General features: G+C 41.0%; 1 protein-coding gene and 1 long non-coding RNA gene across 2 annotated transcripts in view; one reads left to right on the plus strand and one right to left on the minus strand.

Annotated features, from left to right (window-relative positions):
• The window catches only part of rims4 (regulating synaptic membrane exocytosis 4), a 59,274-nt gene that overhangs the window by 11,192 nt on the left and 28,465 nt on the right, over positions 1-19,617 (minus strand). The window contains exons 2-4 of the mRNA XM_034869422.1: positions 16,001-16,145; positions 6,787-6,899; positions 4,177-4,278 (exon numbers count right to left, since the gene is read on the minus strand). Of these exons, the coding sequence (XP_034725313.1) occupies positions 4,177-4,278; positions 6,787-6,899; positions 16,001-16,145 (360 nt within the window). The remainder of the gene's footprint in view (positions 1-4,176; positions 4,279-6,786; positions 6,900-16,000; positions 16,146-19,617) is intronic.
• LOC117943349 overlaps positions 8,887-19,617 on the plus strand; it is a 21,147-nt gene continuing 10,416 nt past the window's right edge. The window contains exon 1 of the long non-coding RNA XR_004656346.1: positions 8,887-9,235. This is a non-coding gene — a long non-coding RNA (uncharacterized LOC117943349). The remainder of the gene's footprint in view (positions 9,236-19,617) is intronic.

Raw genomic sequence — 19,617 nt, forward strand, 5'->3', positions numbered from 1 at the left:
AATAAGAAGATCAATGGCAGGATTATCCTATGCTGACAGAACAATAAAAAGATGAAGGTTAACTGATCTGATTAATCATAGCTGATTGTTCGCTTCAATAATTTAGTGCTCGGGTGATTTATGCTTGGCAGCCAAGTCATTAACAGCTCCTCATGTACATTTAGATTTTGTACATAGTTCAGGTGCAATCATGCATGAAGCTGAAAACTATTGGAGCGTGCTGTAGTTTTCAGTCACTGAATCATTATGGAACCCGTAGTCTCGCATTGCCAGACGTTCCTCCACAGCGCTGCAAAGGAGGGTCTGGCTACCCCACGTAGCATGCTGGGATGGAAGAACAACGTGCTCTGGTTTATTGGCTTTTCTTTAAACCAATCGCAATCGTCATGGGTGGACGGAGCCACAGTGCCTCGGCAAAATAGCCTCTGGAAGGAGCTTGTTTTGGTGGAACATCTGTACGTTGAACAGAAAACTCAGATTGGACAGATAGAGTAGCTAGCTGTGTGGATTTACCCTGCAGAGACCTGAGGACCAGGTAACCATAGTCCTCAGATCGGCAGATAGTCTAGCTAGCTGTCTGGATTTACCCTGCAGAGATTTGGGGAACAGGTAACCATGGTCCTCAGATTGGACAGATAGTCTAGTAAGCCAGGGCTGCCAACTTTTCCCCAAACCTTGGAGTGAGATTTGGGGGGGCCAACCGATATTTTGCCGCTTACCAAGCAATTACTTTGGGTCTTCATCCTTTTAGGTTTATATTGGGATTTGTTATTTTTGTGGGGGATGGGGCTCTCTCTAGGGGGTCTGGGGGTAGGCCCCCCCAGGAAAAGATTTTGAAAAATAAACCATTAAATGGCACTTTCTGGAGAGTTCTTTTGCAAAAAATGGAGAGATCAAGTCTTACATGATATGTGCAAAACTGTAGGGTTAAGAACCTTTGCATTGTTGTAGTATCAACAGGTTTTCGGGCATTTAGCATTTACATTATTAACTTCTTATGTTATAAGAAGTGACCCAGACAATGTGCTAAACATAATGAACCACATGAAGAGACAGTAGCATATGTCAGCAACAGCTGAGAAGATTTGGGTCTGTGGTGAACAGGTCCAGAGGTCCCTGGTGTAGGGACCAGTGACCCAAAGCTAAATTAATGTTGAGGGATCAACTAAGACCACTGAAATTCTAAAGAAGGAGAACCACTGATTTACATAATTCTATTCCTTTAACCTTTGTGCCAAGGCTCAGTAATGTTTGGCCCTCATCCTCTGTGAACCACTTACTCGATTTACTTTTTGGGAAAATAAAGACTATTTGTTCATTTTATAAAACATTGAATTCATTATTATCAGTAACAGTTACATTTCGAGATGCACAGAGGTTAGAGATGCATAACAGTGGCCCAACGTTGCAGTATTGTATATGTGGTATAGTATAGCTCAGATGTGTTTCATCAGATTTCTGCTCATGTTTACAACTTTGTGCATATCCAAAATATAACTCCTCCCATCTCTGTTGTCCGAGATTTGGAGAGTTGTAATAAAGTCTGCTATGCATGTCATTGCTCCGCCGATATGGTGATCTCATTCAGACCGTCTGACAGACACAGAGGCCCATTTGGGTCTCTGACAGAGTTTAGAGGTGGCTGTTCGCCGCTCTTTATCGGAGGTCTACGCACAGATGCAACGCGTCCCAGCCCACAGCAGAGCGGGTCCACTAAAATGAACTGAAGCTGCTACGCTACCAGCTGGACTGCTCACCTCTATCTTTACAGAGAGTGGACACGAAGCGACGGACGGTCTGTGATACTCAGAGCACATACCTGAAGCCGGGGAAGTGCACCTGGGATGGATCGTGAAAAAAAGGTTCTCATTTTGCGACAATTTGAAAATTCCATAGACAGGGAGCGCTCTTGAACCCCTCACAATCTCTGAAAGCACAACTAGTCGATCACGAGTAGATCTACAACAGGTAGATCTACAGATAAACTCACCTTTCAGAAATTCAAAAACTGGGAATTTTGACTTAAACAATTACAGACATGGTTGATTTTCAAGGGGAATAAGTTCACAGATAAACTCCATCATTTATAAAAATGACTATGGGTCACCAGGTAATTCTAATCCCGTGCAAATAGGGTCTAAATTAACATTTCTCGCTTAAACTGGGGCGAAGTTCTGTGTGTGTCCGAACAATATGACACAGAATATTCTGTTTATGCTGATCTGTTTCCAATCTCATGGCATTATAGCTCGCAAACCATTTATTGGTAGAGAAACATGCTGCTTGTTCCACTACAGCATCTTACTTATTTAGCTGAACATCTCCCTCTGCTGTGTGTGTTAACTCCCTGAACACAGCAAACGCCATTTTCTCCTTTTCACTCATGCATCTTTCATATCGCTGCAACTGTTTTTGGAGGATATATCCCCCTAGATTCAACATGTCCGCTCTAGGCTGTTCTGGTTGTGTGTAGCTGATGCTATTTGTCTCGTCTTGTGGTGCATTCATGTTATGTGGGTAGCACGATGTTCTAAGACAGGGGTCTTAAACATTTTTTCAGCCAAGGACCCCTTAAAGTTCCCATGACATGGTGCTCTTTGGATGCTTTTATACAGACATTAGTGCTCCCCTAATAATGTATCTGAAGTCTCTTTTATATAGACCTTAGTGGTCCCTTAATAATGTATCTGAAGTCTCTTTTATATAGACCTTAGTGGTCCCAAATACTGTATCTGAAGTCTCTTTTATATAGGCCTTAGTGGTCCCCTAATACTGTATCTGAAGTCTCTTTTATATAGACCTTAGTGGCCCCTAATACTGTATTTGAAGTCTCTTTTATATAGACCTTAGATGGAGGCTGGGGCTGTGGCCTTGACCAACTGCCACTTTGCTTGTTTGAAAGCCATGATGTTTCTCTCTCTCATGTGGGGCCAAATTCTCTGGGCGGGCAAAGCAGAGAAAGGGGAGGTAACCTTGCCCCTCATGACCTCATAAGGAACAGATTCCAGATCGGCTCATCTGAGCTTTCATTTTCTCAAAGGCACATCCGAATACCCAGGGCTCGGTTTAGCCCTGTCACCATTTGTAGCAACTGGGGTACCATAGGCAGGTTGGGGGGACTCATATAATGTTAAAAAAGCTCACAAAGTGAAATTTTCATGCCAGGGGAACTTTAACCAAAAGAGAGACAGAGCAGGGACCCCCTACTACATATGTTGTATAAAATTAAGTTATATATTGAACTGGGCTTACAATAACTTTTAGGGCAGCCCAAAGCCTTTATACACAGGTTGTGCATAGAATACTAAGCTATTAAAAGGGTTTAATGTTAAAAACACATGTGGCACACATCTGTGGATGGATAATGACTATAGGCCAGTAAGCAGTGGGGATGTATATTTGCTAATAACATGTTGTATTCCTGTTAAGCATTGTTCATTTTTGAATGTTTTGTTAAAAAATGAACAATAATTTGGTGGCACCCCCTTTTCTGAGGGTCCCAGACCCCCCTGTTGAAGAGCCTTGTCCTATAACATGGCAGTCAGGACACGCAGTCATGATGAACAGGAGTCTTTTTTAATGATAAAGCCTTTTTCTGTCTTATTATTTAAACAGTCATAGTGTGTAAAATTATTTATTCTAGCGTCCGTTTCTTTTACAGTTATAGTGTATTTCCTTTAAATGTGTTTATTTGTGTGTATGCACCTTCCACCGACGCCAATTCCTCTTAAAGCTATAGTGCATAGTTTCTGTGTCACCCCCATGAGGAATTCTAAGTAATGACAATAATTTTGTGGGCGTGCTCACATGACACAAACCTTCCGTGATCACGCACAGCACCCACCACCACTCACACATGCAGTTGCTAGTAGCCAAGGAGGACACGGAGGATAAAAAAAAAAATGAGGGACTCTTCAGAAGAGGTCATTAAGAAATACAGAGAGAGTTGTGTGGAGCTGATCATTACTCATTTGGCAATGGCTTGAATGTAACGGACGTTTCTGAAAAGTTAAAGCTTTAAGTGTTATTTAGCAATAAATACTTTTCTGACTCTGATCCTGATTCAGATTTTATTTTTTGACTCTGAACATGTGATTTTTCTGAGGAAAAATGACATCCTGTAGAAAACACAGCATTGATTCTTTGGATCAGGCAATCAACAGACAAGAGTGGTACCTGGAGGTCCCTTAGAACCTGGTTTCATAGTGAGTCCTCTGGCCTGGACTACCTCCACCTCCAGACCTCCGTTCCTCTCCATCAGCCCAATCTCTATGTCACCTGGACGGTAGAAAAACACAGGTGTACTTTAGCAATGAGGATGGACGAGGTCAACGTGTGCATTACTTCATCCAGTTCTTCAAAAGTCTGGCTTTTACATGAGAATTAAGTTTTGTAACGTGTCAGGAAAGATTGCATCAAGTAACGTCATGTGAAAAAAGAAACATTTATAGAGTGCACATGTCTGTCATAAATTATTCAAGGATTTAAAAGAACAACAGAGATTGAAGCTCCATCTTTAGGTGTCCTGAATAGAGATGGCGCGATACCCAGATACTGTTTCTGATAGATTCAGTTTTAGATACTGATCCAATATCAGCAATTCATACATTTTATTATGTTTTAAAGCACCCATATTCTGCTCTTTTTCAGATTCATGATTGTATTTTGAGGTTGTACCAGAATAAGTTTACATAAATTTCATTTTCAAAAAACTCCATATTTTTGTTGTACTGCACATTGCTGCAGATCCTGTTTTCACCCTGTGTGTTGAGGTCTCTGTTTTAGCTCCAGAGTGAGACATCTCACTTCTATACTATCTTTTTGGGAGCTGCACATGCTCAGTAGCTCGGTAAGATCTCATCATCTAGGTACTCTAGTTCTAATAGAACTTTCTTTTATTATCCACTTTGACAGTCAATAACATCAGAAAAGAACATAAATGAACTACTTTAGAGTAGATTTTCCTCTGGGCTTAATGTGGAATCTGATTGGTGCATAAATTACTGCTTTACGATACCGATACAAGCACTTCAGGCAGTATCGGATGATTTTCTGATGCTGATTATTGGTATTTGGACATTTCTAGTCCTGAACCAATCACTTTACCATGCACACAGCATGATGATTGACAACATCTGGACTCATCAATGTATTAAACACAACTAAAGAGTTTTTTTTTTTAACATACTATAATATAAGGGCTTTTTCCTTAGATGGAAAGGAAAAGGGCAAATGCAATTAGTAGTGTGTATTAGAGAACACAAAGCTTAGTTTTTTTTAACTGTTATGCAACTTTAAAGAAGAACATTGTCTATTTATTTGGTTGCTCAGTAGAAGTCAATGTAAAACAGACTTTCTTAGTCAGCATTTCTCTACCACTGAAAATTGCACAGATACTAGTCTGGCTCAACGGATGCACATTTCTGGGATAAAGACGGTCAACAATCAGGGCTTAGCCCCGCCCAGGACGGATGTGATTGGTTTAAAATAATACAAATTAAGCAGATCCCGGAATAGATAGGTGGTGCACCATTGACAGACCATACTCCAGCCCTGACGCGGTGATGTGGGGATCTGGCTTTGCGAGACTACACGGAAACAGAAACATCATGTGAGTCGGAACTTCAGCCTCCTCAAGCTAAAAATGATAGCAGGAGTTTATCATTGAATCCAGTTATCTTTAGTAGCATCTTTTAGCAGATTTTTTTGTTTTATTTCATCTTTAATATATGCTTTAGTCTACGGCTGCTTTAAATAGAGGAACATATGCAAAATGCGATACTGTTGTTGAAAATAAATAAACAGATATTAAAGTGTACTCCGTTCTGCATTTCTGTTGCTTTCAGTATTCACAAATTGCTTGCTGCATTTAAAACAAATTTAAAATTTTGCACAAAATGAACATTGAATTGATTAGTTACATTTTCAATAGCACTTTTCTACTGATATTTTCTTTTCTTTTCTAGTGTTGCAGGCCTTCGCGGGGCGTTTATTGCGACAGTTGATATCGTGATGATTAAAAACAAAAGAAAAACAAAAAAAAATATTGTGCAGCCCTAGTTCAGTCTCAGCCCTCTCATCCACTTCATTTCTAGCCCCAACAGATGGCAGCTTTTAGCAACTAAGCTATGATAAACTCACTGTTCCGGCTTTAAACGGCACCGAACAACAAAGAGCAGGTAAAGAAAGTGGAACACTGGGTGACAGTTTTCAGCTAAACATCCCAAGGGACAAATGCATTCCTTTGAAAGTGACAGAACGCAGACCAGGGCCAAGTTATTCCGGGTTCTTTGACATTATATAACGTTGGACTGGACTGCAGGTTTGGAGTGGAGTTGGTCCAGTCAGTGTCACTGTTGGCGGGCCAAGGACACTGTCTGGCTGCCAGCGAGGAAACTGACCCACTTACAGTAGATCACTGCTGTGGAGGACAGGCTGGATCCAATATCTCTCCAGTATATATGGCTTAGATGTGAATATGTGCAAAGGGACAATGAGGAAAAACTCTGCAGTAGACACCGTTTTTTGGCCAATGTGGAATGATTTGGAGCAGTTTTATGATGAAATGCGCTGCTTTTTTCTTTTCAATCTTCAAACCCATCTTTTATTTAGACAGTTTCAGAGGCTTTTGACACAGTAAAGGTGACAGTTATGACCCTCAAACCTCTCAACTTGGAGATAAGAAAGTAAAGAGGGTTAGATCTTTTAGTCTCGCTTTTTCGTTGACATGGATGCAATTTGCAAAGCTTTGCAAAATGGTTATGACAAAAGTGCGTCCCATCTTACCCATGGATGTTGTCGCCAGTGTTTGTCGCCCGACGAACTGAGCGGGTCCCATCCCATCCAGGAAGTCGCTGAACTGTGCATCCGATGCCAGACACATGCCACTGTAGTTCAGGCTGCAGAGAGAGAGAAAGAGGCAGAAAAGGAGATAGATGGTTAATCATGACCAGGCAGTTCTCATTATCCTTCGAAATAGAGCAAGTGAATCACTGAATGGAAGATGATGACAGAATGCAAGAAAGCAGAAACTGAGCAAAGGGACGAAAACGGACTGGAGGAATAAGGAGATGGGAGAAGAGTTGGGAGTCCCTTCGTCAGACTTTCCACTTTTCAACAAGTCTTTTCAGAGTCTTTCAGTTTATGGTAAGCATTAAACTCCTAAACTCTCAAATTGGCTCACTGTAATTAAACCTCAGTCTGTTGCTTTAATGTGTGTTTCCTTATTGTGTGTATGCAAAGAAATCAGCTTAGAGTGCTTTTGTGGCAAAGGGCCAGGTATACTACAACTGTGTGTGTGTGTGTGTGTGTGTGTGTGTGTGTGTGTGTGTGTGTGTGTGTGTGTGTGTGTGTTTGATGCAAGGACAAATCCACCCTAACATGTTCTGATGCTGATGTTTGTCATCTATCTGTGATGCTTCATGTGCGTCTGAACCAGGATGTCAACCCCCCACTAGCGGTAGATGCGTGTCACACTCAGACCATTGGTTTGTGAGATCAGCTTTCTGCCTACTGGTCCCGCAGACCTTGGTCCACCCACACAGGTGTTGCGAATCACGTTGACGCGGTAAATCTCCCTTTCAGTTTATGTGACTGGGATTGATTGATTGACAACTCCCTAAATCTGCAGGTAGTTTTATTGGACAGGTCACGGTAAGACCAAGGCAAATACTTTCTTAATACCTTATTTAACCTGAACACAGGTCTAATCAGCTGGGACAACTGAAATACTTGTGTAGGTATACAGGGACTGTCAGTAAAAAAACAATACTATAATGCAAAATGCCTCCATGCTTGATGCAACGCCTGCATAGGAAAGTACACAAGTATTAGTTTTTAAACAACACTATATTAACAAGGTTCTCTAGCTACTGTTAGAAGTATTTAATATAGTCATATTGTCATATTGGAGACACATAAAAAGTAGACTAAAAGGTCCGACGCTTGGTATAACACCCTGGACAATTTAACATAATTTCTTCCATATACAGTATATTTATCTGTAAAATACATTATCTGAAAAAGATACATTGAAGCTACAATGAAGTGAATTTGTGACAACTTGGACATTTTGGAAAAGAATCTCACGTGAGTAAGGACAGTAATAATTGACACTTTAAAAACATTTTTTTTTATTAATTCCGAGACGGGAAATTACATTTCACACTCTGTGTTTTGTTAGTAATCACTACACACAGGCCTGTAGCCAGTGGATCAGCACCCTGAGTGTTTTGGGTGGGGGGGGGGGGGGGGGGGGGGGGGGGGGGGGTACAGGGCCTTGCTCAAGAACACCTGGCAGTGCCCAGGAGTTAAAGTGGCATCTCTCCAGCTACCAGTCCACACCCCGTACTTTGGTCCGTATGGGGACTTGAACCAGAGACCCTCCAGTTGCCACCATAATTATTTAAAACAAAGAGTCTCTACAGCTGCGGCTTACTTACACAATCTCACAATCAGTTTGCCAGTTAGATTAATGTTGATTTCTACTATGGATTTGAAAATTATTGATATGAATCATACATGCTTTCTTGAACAACAAAGCCACCATTAATGCCATGAGTGCCACCTATGCTTAAACGTCTGCTTTAAAGAAGTGTATTTGTAAACCGTCTTGATGGAGTCAAAAATTGAGGAAGCTATCATGGCCACACCATTTTTTTTAACCCTGTGTAACCAGTGTTGCTGATTTAGCAACTTTTTAGAGCATCTTAGCAACTTTACTTCTAAAAAGCCACTGGTGACAGTAATGCAACTTCAAACTATCAGAGGAAAAGCAAGATTTGTTATATTATAAGTCATTTCCAAGCATGCTGCTCAGTCCAGGGCTCATCGGCCAACAGCTTGAGGTCTCTCTCCCTCTGTAGACACAACCCCTCAGCATTATGCAAATGATACGCGATGATGTCACAAATGTTGAAATGAATGTATGACATCATCTGGCAACGTTAGCAACTTTTAGAGCTACTACTACCTAGTTTCATTGGAAAAGAGCTATCAACACTTTGACGACCATGTACAAAAAGATGGACAACCGTCTCAACTTCCTCCCACTGTACAGAGTGAAGCCAAAATATCCTGGATATGGGTGCCGCCATCTTATAATTTTGGAGCCAGAGTCTGCCCAGTTTGCTGTATAAAGTGATCAGGAGGTGGAGCCCCTCTAACAAAGTCCTGCCCACACACCTGCCCGACCAATCACGAGTCAATCGCAGCTGTCAATCATGACATTTCATCTGTTCAGAGCTGCTACAGCAGTGGAAGTGGAAGTCACCGGCACATAAAAGAAGCCACAGCAGAAGCTGAAGTTGTTACCAACTCTGTCCACCATTGAACATTTAGTTTGGAGTTTTGTCTGCACCTTCTGTGTTTAAAAATGAACGGCTAACATGTGGGTCATGGAACCAGGCTGGACGACTGCCATGAAGAGAGAAAATAGATTAATGTGGAGTTGGATGGGATGTAAGCTGTTTTCTGAACAAATCCTACAACCAATGCCAGTACATTATGTTCAAGTTTGGCCCAAGGCCCTGAAGTCCACAAGGCTAATCAACTAAAGTGGTCTCCATTGCTGGGGGGTGCCTGGTTGTTGTGGCACAAAGGAGGCCTGTTTGCAGTCAGTTGGGAGACAGGAGCCAAGGGGACAAATACGTCTTTTGAATTATTGCTAATTTACAAAATAAAGAAAAAGCTATCGCTTCCCAGCTACATGCTAACCAACATGCCACAGAAGTCCTGCCATTGTCAGACACCCTGGACCAGGACTATTGAAACCACATAACTTTAGTATGTTTATTTTTTATTATGGCAGCTCTCTTCTGCTTTCTTCCCTTTCATCTCCACCCCCCTTGTCTCTTCTTTCATATTTCATTCTCTCTTCAATCTCTATTCATCCCTGCTTACTTTAGCTGCAAATTTAATGGAACAGGTGTATTCATTTTTTTCTTTCCACAACGACTGCGACTTAAATTAGCCAACAGCGTTGTCGTTGTTGTTAGATTAATGGAAAAAAAGTATTAAAATATTTACTTGATTGTTCCAACAAAGTCACACAGGCTCACATTTAATATTAACTTCAGTGGGAAGTTAATATTAGCCAAACACAGCTGTCCTTACAAAATAATTTACAAGGCAGTTCCTCTTTATTATGATTAACACACAAAATCACTTAGCCTAGATTAGGCATTCATGCAGACGTTAGCAACATTCAATTATTGCAGGTCATTCTTTTAAATTTAGTATTTATTTATGCAGATTTATTTGTCCATGTGGGTGTCCAACACATTCTCCTTCCCATCTTGTAAAATACGGACGATTGGCCAGGTGCATTTGTCCTTGTTATGTCATATAACACACGCTTGGTCGGGACTATTGGCGACCCTTTTGATGCTGTTAGGTTAAAGAAAAAATCGTGGGTGGGCTTAAAGTTCCGTGACACGTGGGAATAATTAATTAAAGCCACATTTGAACTCTTTTACAGGCCACTCTAAAAAGGAATCCTCGTGTTAAGCCAGATTCATTCCACCTCCGAGCTTCCCTGACATGTGGCAATAACGGGACGGTTAAGGACACACCAGGGACAAGAACCCCAATCTCCTGGGTGAAGTGTCCTGTATATTACTCATCCACCCCCCAACCAACTTCCCTACGGTGAATTTCCCCCTTCAATACTACTCTCTATACTACATCTAGAAGGGCTTCTTTTTCGTCACACCAGACACTGACAGCCACTGTCCAAGAGTCCATATTTCGGAGTTCGGAGTGAGAACAGCTTGGTGTTTCTGACTATTTAAATGTTTGTGTGGTCCACTCTTGTGCGTGGAATTATTAAATCTACATATTAGTGTGATGACCCTCTCCTCCATGTCGGCATTTCCATCTCCATTTGTTGCTGGCTGCTTTTCTTGCAGGTACTCATCAGCAGAGTGGCAGCTCCTGGGTTCATCAGTAACATTGGCAACACCTGGGCTCTGTGGACCTGTGGACTTTTAGAAGTCTATTGGGGTCAGGTGTGCTCTCCCCTTTCTGACACATCGTCGTGGCTTTTGGTTGCTGTTCTGGTTTTGTTACTGCACCATTAAACACTGCACACACAGTCTTTCACTCATGTAACCACTGACACTACTGAACTTACTGATCACACATGATACTGTTAATTTAAGTTTTCTCTTATAAATCATCTGTAAATTGGTTTTGTTGTGTGCATCTTCCTTTTCTTTCTTGGCTGTGTGGCCCAGTTTGACAATTAGATTTTGTTTGTGTGTGTGTGTGTGTGTGTGTGTGTGTGTGTGTGTGTGTGTGTGTGTGTGTGTGTGTGTTAGGGTAAGGGGCTAGGCTAGGGAATGCATTATGTAAATGACGGGGCCCCACAAAGATAGTGCCACAAACCTGTGTGTGTGTCTAAAGAGTGCTGTCATGTAATGAGTCAAGCAACAGTAGCCAAGTGGGTATTACTGGGTGATAAAAATCCTGAGCTTTAGATCATAATATTGATGTGTGTGAGGCACATTTTAAATATTCAAGGGCCCATATCATTCAGCATTGATGATTATTTTCCTGACAGTTCATCATTTACGTTTTGTAAATGAAAATTAAGTCAAAGCCGGGTTTGAATGTGAACGCCCACCACTCTAAAGACACTAGACTGATATCACACCACAGGGAAATTACATAAAAAAATCACATAAAATACTGCATGTTGTTAGGTTAATTCCCTCTGGGATGTCGATTAACAAAATCCTAACCCAGCAGTCCTTGAACATCCCAATCAAATGTCAACAGTGACCACGTCTGACACATGAGCTGAACAGAGAAGATGTTTAATGAAAAATTCTCAGATCCATTACACAAACATATCAATCCACCACCACCACCCACTCACACACATATACACACACACACACACACACATATTTGCCTGGTCCTTAATTACCATGAATCAATGACCTCATAATTGGGATTGGACGGCGTAAATTAACAAAGTGCTTCTTCATGCTCACGGACATGGAGCTTTCCAATCAGCAGACTGAGCCAAACAGCTGACGGAAACACAGATGGACAGAATGAATGCTGATTTATATAATAAAGTTTAATGACTCAACTCTAGTTTCTCTTAATGTATTTAGCTTGTAGCTTAGAACATGTGAACAGATTAGCTTTTTAACCACTCAGCTCCTCTGTCTGAAAGAACCACAGATAATAAACTTCTTCTGAAATAATGAAGAACATCGTTCGGTAAGGCCATAACTTAGGCTTTGAAGAAAACTAATGGCTTAAGCTAAACTATAGTAGACTATGGTAACCTTAGTCCTCAGATTGGACAGACAGTCTAGCTAGCTGTCTGGATTTACCCTGCAGAGACCTGAGGACCAGGTAACCATAGTCCTCGGATTGGACAGATAGTCTATAGCTAGCTTTCTGGATTTACCCTGCAGAGATCTGAGGACCAGGTAACCATAGTCCTCAGATTGGACAGATAGTCTAGCTAGCTGTCTGGATTTACCCTGCAGAGACCTGAGGACCAGGTAACCATAGTCCTCAGATTGGACAGATAGTCTATAGCTAGCTTTCTGGATTTACCCTGCAGAGATCTGAGGACTATGGTTACCTAGTCCTCAGATCTCTGCAGGGTAGAGATCAGAGGACTATCAGAGTTTCATATGCCATTTCAAAGAAACTGAAAGGCAACGAATATCTGTCCAAAATGAGGCACATCCGCGTAATTTCCGGGTATACCTGAACAAACCCAGAAGTGATAGACTAATGTAGCTCCTTGAAATTCTTCCACAGCCTAACTTTTAATCGATGCTCTCCTAAATCAAATCAGGTGTTATCCTAATAAATGTACATTTTATCATGCTGTGTATAACTGTAGCATATCTGCAAATTAGTCTCTCCTGATTAAAATGTAGCTCAGCTTAAAGTATTCCAGGTAATCCCTGCTCTCTACCTAACTCCAATCAGCTGTTGGAGGAGTTCATCTTCCTGCTTAACCAATCAGAATCGTACAAAAATGCCAAGAGCCAATCACGGACTCACAACCCTGCTTTAAAAATCTTGTTTCTCCCTTTGCTATCAGCTGTTGCAGACAAAGAGTCCGGAGTTTGCAGATTTCAAACCAGCTCGGTGTAAAAAGTGCAACAGAGGCAAGCCGAGATCTGCGTTTCAAGCCCTCTGCCATCCATCAGTAGACCTCGGATTTAAACCAGAAAAATATCTCTTCAACCAAACCATGACCTTTCTCTGACCTTAACCGAGTGCTGCAAATGCATAATTATAACCACAAAAACGTTAGCTAGATGTTTTAAGCGGATATTAAGTTGTCAGTTAACATTTTGCTGAGACATTCAGGATCAACAATTTGCGACTTGCCAGATATATTAAATAACACATTTACCCATTATATTAATAGAAAACATAATCCAAGTGCCGTTATGTGTCTTTAAAAAGCATATTTGCAGTTGCAATTTGGAAGTATGTTAACACAATTTCCAAGATGTTTCTAACTTTTTCTTACGTTTTTGTCCCTTTTTCAACACTTTTTTTTAACGCTTGTCAATTTTTTTGACGTTTAATGCTACGTGATACTAACTTACTGAAGTAACTTTAGTTTAACAGTTACTTTTGGAATTTATTGACAATAGACCTCATTTATAGGAAATAATACCTACTGTTTGAGTTAGAAAAGTAGAAATTAGGAATTATTGAGACTAAAATAAAAGGAATGAATGTTGATGGATAATCACAGACTGGAATATGTCAACTTTTACTCAACACTATTTCAAAACCACTTCAATTTGTCTTTCAAATGCTGTAAAATTGAATAAGACAGCCAAAAATTAATGAAAGTAGAGATTTGTATTTGGCAAAGGGAGTTGTGTGGAATTAATCATGTTATTTTGGGGAATAAAAAACAACACTGATATTGGAAAACGGGTCAATTTGACCCAAGGACAACATGAGGGTTGAGACTGTGACTGGACATAATATGTGATTGGCTTGTGTTTTTAGTTTTGCCCACTCAGATGAGACGCAAGAGGAATAAGCACTTTAAGTTTTGAGAAAAGTAACCCATACTCTGTGAAAACACAGATTACATCTCTCCCTTCCTGGTGCACTTTCTCAGTCTCTCACTCTTTCTGACTCTCTGATACTTAGCCTCAATCTGATTAAGGCATTAGTGTGGATCTGGCATTTACAATAAAGATTCAATCACGTCTTTTTTCTAAAAAACTAACACCTACTTTGTGCTGCTTGAGTAACCCAACACTGAACTGTGTGTAGACTTTACATAACAGAATAAACCAGGTAGTGTCATATTTTAGCAACAAGACATTTCTGTTTCCTTCGGGATACAAGTTGAACAACATTTCCATGGAGCTACCTGGTCTAAATATAAATAGAATATAAATATTCATGCAACCAAGCTCAATGCAATCATCCTCTCTCTGAGTCGCAACATCTCCTTGTTTTCCTCGCTCCTTTCTTTAAACCCTCCCAGCCCCAAACTGTCTGTCCGTCTGTCTGTCCGCCTCGTCTTGTTATGTAACTGTAGGAATTCGAGCTGCTGGCCAGGTTGGCATGAGGTCTGCATGTGTCCACGTGTATGTGTTCAAAAGTACTACGCTAGTATCGCTGATGTCAGAGAGACGCTTTTCCACAGGGAGTTAGTGTGTTCTCTCTCTCTCTCTCTCTGTACCCCTGCCGTTTCTGTTAGATAAATCATAGAAACACACGAGCAGGTGGAAGAAAATGAAATAGCTTTTCTCAGTGCAAAATTTCCATAAATGCCAAAGAATCCTCCAAATTTTGTTGTGAAACCATGCGGAAAAGCCTTACTCCTGCATTCTATCTCAATTCCAGCGGGGGGCGAGTCCACTGGTTACCAAAATTAGCTTCAATAGAAATCTATGGGGAAATAGTCCTTGAAGATGAAATCAAACAATATCCTGGTTTTAAAATCAAACCGAACTCCATTCTGTTCCTGGGCCCCCTGAAAGTGGTTCACAGTTTGTGAAACTTGATTTTAGTCCCCTAGGGCGAAAACTGTGGACGCCAAAGGGATGGGAAACTTCTGTCGACCGGGCAACTAAGCAAGCTATAGCTCCTCTGGTCGTAGCTTATAAAAAAATAGTGTTGAAAGTTGAACGCGTTATTAATGGCATTAACGCAACCATTTTAACGGCGTAAAATCTGTTATTGCAAGATTAACGTTCTTTTTGTTCTAGCAAACTTTGTGGTCTTTTTCCCATGCTGTTGCAACAACTAGCGATGTTAGGAAAACTACAACACCCACTGGATCTAGCTAGACAAAACAACAAGCACGCCACACACACCGTTTGGGCTTGCGAGCTGGCCAAAGAGTAGTAACGTTATGTTTTGAGTGGATGGATGGAAAAGTTAACCTTTTAAAAGTTGCCAAATGTTCCACTGAAAAGACCAAAGTGATCTGTGTGAACACATCATCATCATCAACATGTCATCGCAGCACGTCAAGACTGAAATGCCACTTGATGCCCCCCCTCGTCAGAGATCCCCCCCCCCCCCTTTTATTGATTGGTAAATGTCACATTGTGTGAGAGATTATTTGCTCCAAGTGAGAATGTTAGTGTGAAATTGAACACTACAATAGGCTATATGGAGGAGGGGGGGGGGGGGGGGGCTCTTGAATACTACAGTAGGCTATTTGCCAATGTTGTTCTCAATAAAAAACACATTTGCACAAAGCAAGCCGATCCACTTTTCCATGTTAAGAGCATTAAAATGAGAAAAAAGTAAAGTGATAAAAAGAAATCAAGGGACATTTTTAATAGATAAAAATGTGTGATCAACTGAGAGTTAACTATGACATTTATGCCATTAATCGCGATTAAATATTTGAATGATTTGACAACACTGTAAAAAAATGAATATTAATAGTATGAGAATGTGTTGGATCCGGCTAAACTGACTACGTTGTTTTTCAGTCCGACTCAGGGTTAGGGTTATGTAATGATTAACTTACTTCCCCTCTGAGCCGTAGCTGTTCATGCTGTCTTCTATGGACTCATGGCTGGCCTGTCGGACGGTCCGACTGGGCATCTCAACAGCCAGACCCGTCTCCGTACTCCTCTGGATAGTTCCCTTCAACTTCCTGCCCTCTGTATCCACTGCAGGAAAAAAGACAAACGCACATTAATTCAGCTCCCAGACACATGTGGAACTGAGTTTTTATCCATTGAAGTATATCAAATATCTTCAAAGAAAACAGGCCAGTCCAGAACCAGTTGAGGCAGTTTGGTAGTCTAGCATTGCCAGAGCAATATCCACAGCGCTGCGGAGGACGGTCTGACCCCTTCACATATACACTCCTGTATGGGAGACAAAGAGCCAGGCATTGTGTGCATTGCTTAAACCAAGGGGGTAAGTCTCTCCTCTCTAAGCATAGCTCCCAGGGCGCCATTTTGATGCTACCAAGCCATCACCTGCCATTAGCATTCCATTGACTTCCATTCATTTTGGCGCCACATTGACAGTGAATAACTTTACATCTTAAGCGTTTAAAGACTCTATTTGTCCGTTGTTTATTTCTTTAGGTTCTGGTTGCTGTCCCCCGAAGCGACCGGATTTAAGAGTGTAACCACAAAGAAAGGATAAATGTGAGGCAAATGAACCGTCGTCGACCTACACTAATTGGTTGGTAACAAAACAAAAAGCAACATTTTTTAAATTATAAAATACCAAAAAGAATCCCCACGTGTGTTTCTAATGTGTTCAGTTGAAGCTGTTTATGTCTTTGTCCTGCCGTGACCCCATCAGCGTCAGAAGAAGGACAAACAGAGATGAGGAACCGCTTTAAAAAGGCCAAGGACAAAAGCCCTCGATTCCTCCTCAGAGCAGAGACATATATCTTGTTGCAAAATAGACGTGGAAATCAATGCACGGCACACTCTGTGGGACCTCTCTCTGGCTGCAAAGTGTCCTGTGTGGGCGTGTGTGTCGATGGACGTTGAGTTTTTAATGAGGTGCTCTACTACAAGGTCTTTGACCTTGTTTTTTAGAACAGGAGATGTACGTTGTTTTCCTCCTAATAGTGGACACACACAAAACCTTTTTTTTTATAGAATGGTCATTCAGTCATTCACGTCATGTTTTTTTTTTATTTAACCTTCATTTATTCAGGGGAGGTTCACTGAGAGCCCTCTCCTTGATCCAATTCATACCTGGAAGCTGTCCAACCACATCTGCTGCCACTGGGGTTAAAGGCCTTGCTCAAGGGCACCTCAGTGGTGGTAATGAAGGAGGGACAGGATCCAGATTTTATCCAGTTGGTCTGGGGATTGAAATGCAATGCATGTATGCATGCTGGTGTATTTAAATGCACGTTTTTTAACTGAATAAAAGCTTAAATCCACCGAATTAGTGGATGAAATAGAAAAACAGTCAAAATAAAATATGTACAATGTATTTTTGCCCTTCCTCCACCTCCAGTGGCATTAGCATGAACGCGTTCGAGCAAATCCAGATGAATACGTTCACATGCACAGTATTATTTCAAATTTGATATGGTTCCTGTACATAGCTTAATCGTTGGGATATTCTGAATGAGCATTTTCTAACTTTGAACAGGTTTTTGGAACATAAGCAAACATAGTAAGCCCGACTTAAGCCCCGAAACAGATTTTGAACGGGATTATTAGTGGAATTGTCACTTTAATTAAACAGCCTAGTTTGAATATTATTGTTTTTGGAATAAGGGCCAAAACTGGAATAATATGTCCATGACAACAGCCACTCACACACACATACACTTTTACACACGCACACACACACACACACAGTGCCATGAAGTTTGTTCTGCAGTCATTAAAGATCGACCTAGAACGGTGCTATTTCTATCGTTCACATGGGATGGGACATTGGCAGATTTGGGTTACTGCTTCCTGACTTGGTTCCATATGATCAGATATCTACTGTGTTAGACTATGAAAAGGCACAACGGCACTGTCATACAATAACACTACATTAACACTACAGGCAGTGCAGCCAGGCACAACGGTCGAGGTTGTGATAGATGTGCCGTGGGATGAGTAATAAAGGTTTTATCCCAGACCCATAATTTGGAGAAATGTAGTAAAGGGTAACGTTAGGGAGGGAATCATTTCAATTTTATAGCATATTTCTTATTTTTAGGTTTGAGTGTATTGACTAAGTGTAAATCGTGTGGTATAAGTTGGTAGTAATGGTGAAAAAAGTAACAAAAATAGCAATAAAATTACATATGGCAATTTTATTTTTAAAGTGTCAAAAAAGTAGAAAAAGGCAACAAAACCAAAAATTAATTCCACAAAAAGTGCCGGAAGCTGCATCACAATGTTGAAATAACATATCTTTATGTTAACAAGGGTTAATGTTCGTGGGACCTGGAGAGCAACCTGTTCTAAAACAAACTTCTGAATCTTTCCCTGCTTTGGTCTCTGTAAATTACTTCGGTAAAACGTTAATCAATAAAATAAAAAGTCTAGTTCATAGTCACAAGGATCAGCTTTCAAAGGTCTGCATGAAGCCACAACCTTATTTTTGTTTGCTGCAGGAACTCAAATGAAAATGGTGGACACTGTGTCCCTAGCATCAAAAGATCACAATGAGCCCCTTAACGCTGGAAAACGATTTAACAGAACGACATGCTTCACAGTCTGCAGACAGTGGGCGACTTTAAAAGTCTCTACAATTACTACACCCAGGCTCAGCTAAGGAAGAGAACATCGGCCCTTGACAGTGACACACTTTATGACTGTTAACTGCTGCAATGCACCTTATATCCAGAGGGGGTGGCAGTGTGAGGGCTCTCACGCTAGGCACAGTCCGCCATAAAAGTCAACTATTATAATAAGGTTGAGACTTTTCACAAGAACTCCACAATTCTTGAAATACCACCAAGGAATGTGAAGGAAAAATTGTGCGCTTGGTTCACGTGGGAACGTATTCTTATATGCAAGCACTTGTGTGTGAGTGTATGATAATGTGTATGTCCCCTTTCTTCTTCTTTCTTATTTAAGATTATTTTTTGAGCATTTTCAGGCCTTTATTGATGGTACAGTTGAGGACATGAAATGGGAGAGAAAGGGGGGGGGATGAAATGCAGCCAAGGGCAGCGGGTCGGAGTCGAACCCACAGCAGGTGTTTCAATTTAAGGTTTTCTAGACTAAAAGGATCCCACGTCTACCAACAAATGATCAACATTGGACAAGTTGTAATAGAGCTCATGTGCCAGCTGATTGCGACATATCGAGCTATAATAAGAAAACAACAACACTATTAACACATCTCTATGACGATGCAGATGCAACTTGTCTTTTATTGTCTCTCCGGCACCGCTGCGAGACTCTTATTTGAGACGTGTCTCTCTGTTTGAGCGTCTTCCATTGACTCCGCAGGACGTCCCACGGCTTGTCCTAACCTTTGTCGGCCATTTCCTTTATGAGTTCCTGATCAATTAAATTCAGAAAGTCTCTCGTCTCCTCTTCCGTCCACTTCCATGTGTCTTTGCATGTCACTTTCTTCTTTTCCTAAACCCAACCATCACTTTCTTCTTTTCCTAAACCCAACCATCACTTTCTTCTTTTTCCTAAACCCAACCAT

Source organism: Etheostoma cragini, chromosome 4 (genome assembly GCF_013103735.1).
Source record: "Etheostoma cragini isolate CJK2018 chromosome 4, CSU_Ecrag_1.0, whole genome shotgun sequence".
In the NCBI taxonomy this organism is placed as follows: domain Eukaryota; kingdom Metazoa; phylum Chordata; class Actinopteri; order Perciformes; family Percidae; genus Etheostoma; species Etheostoma cragini.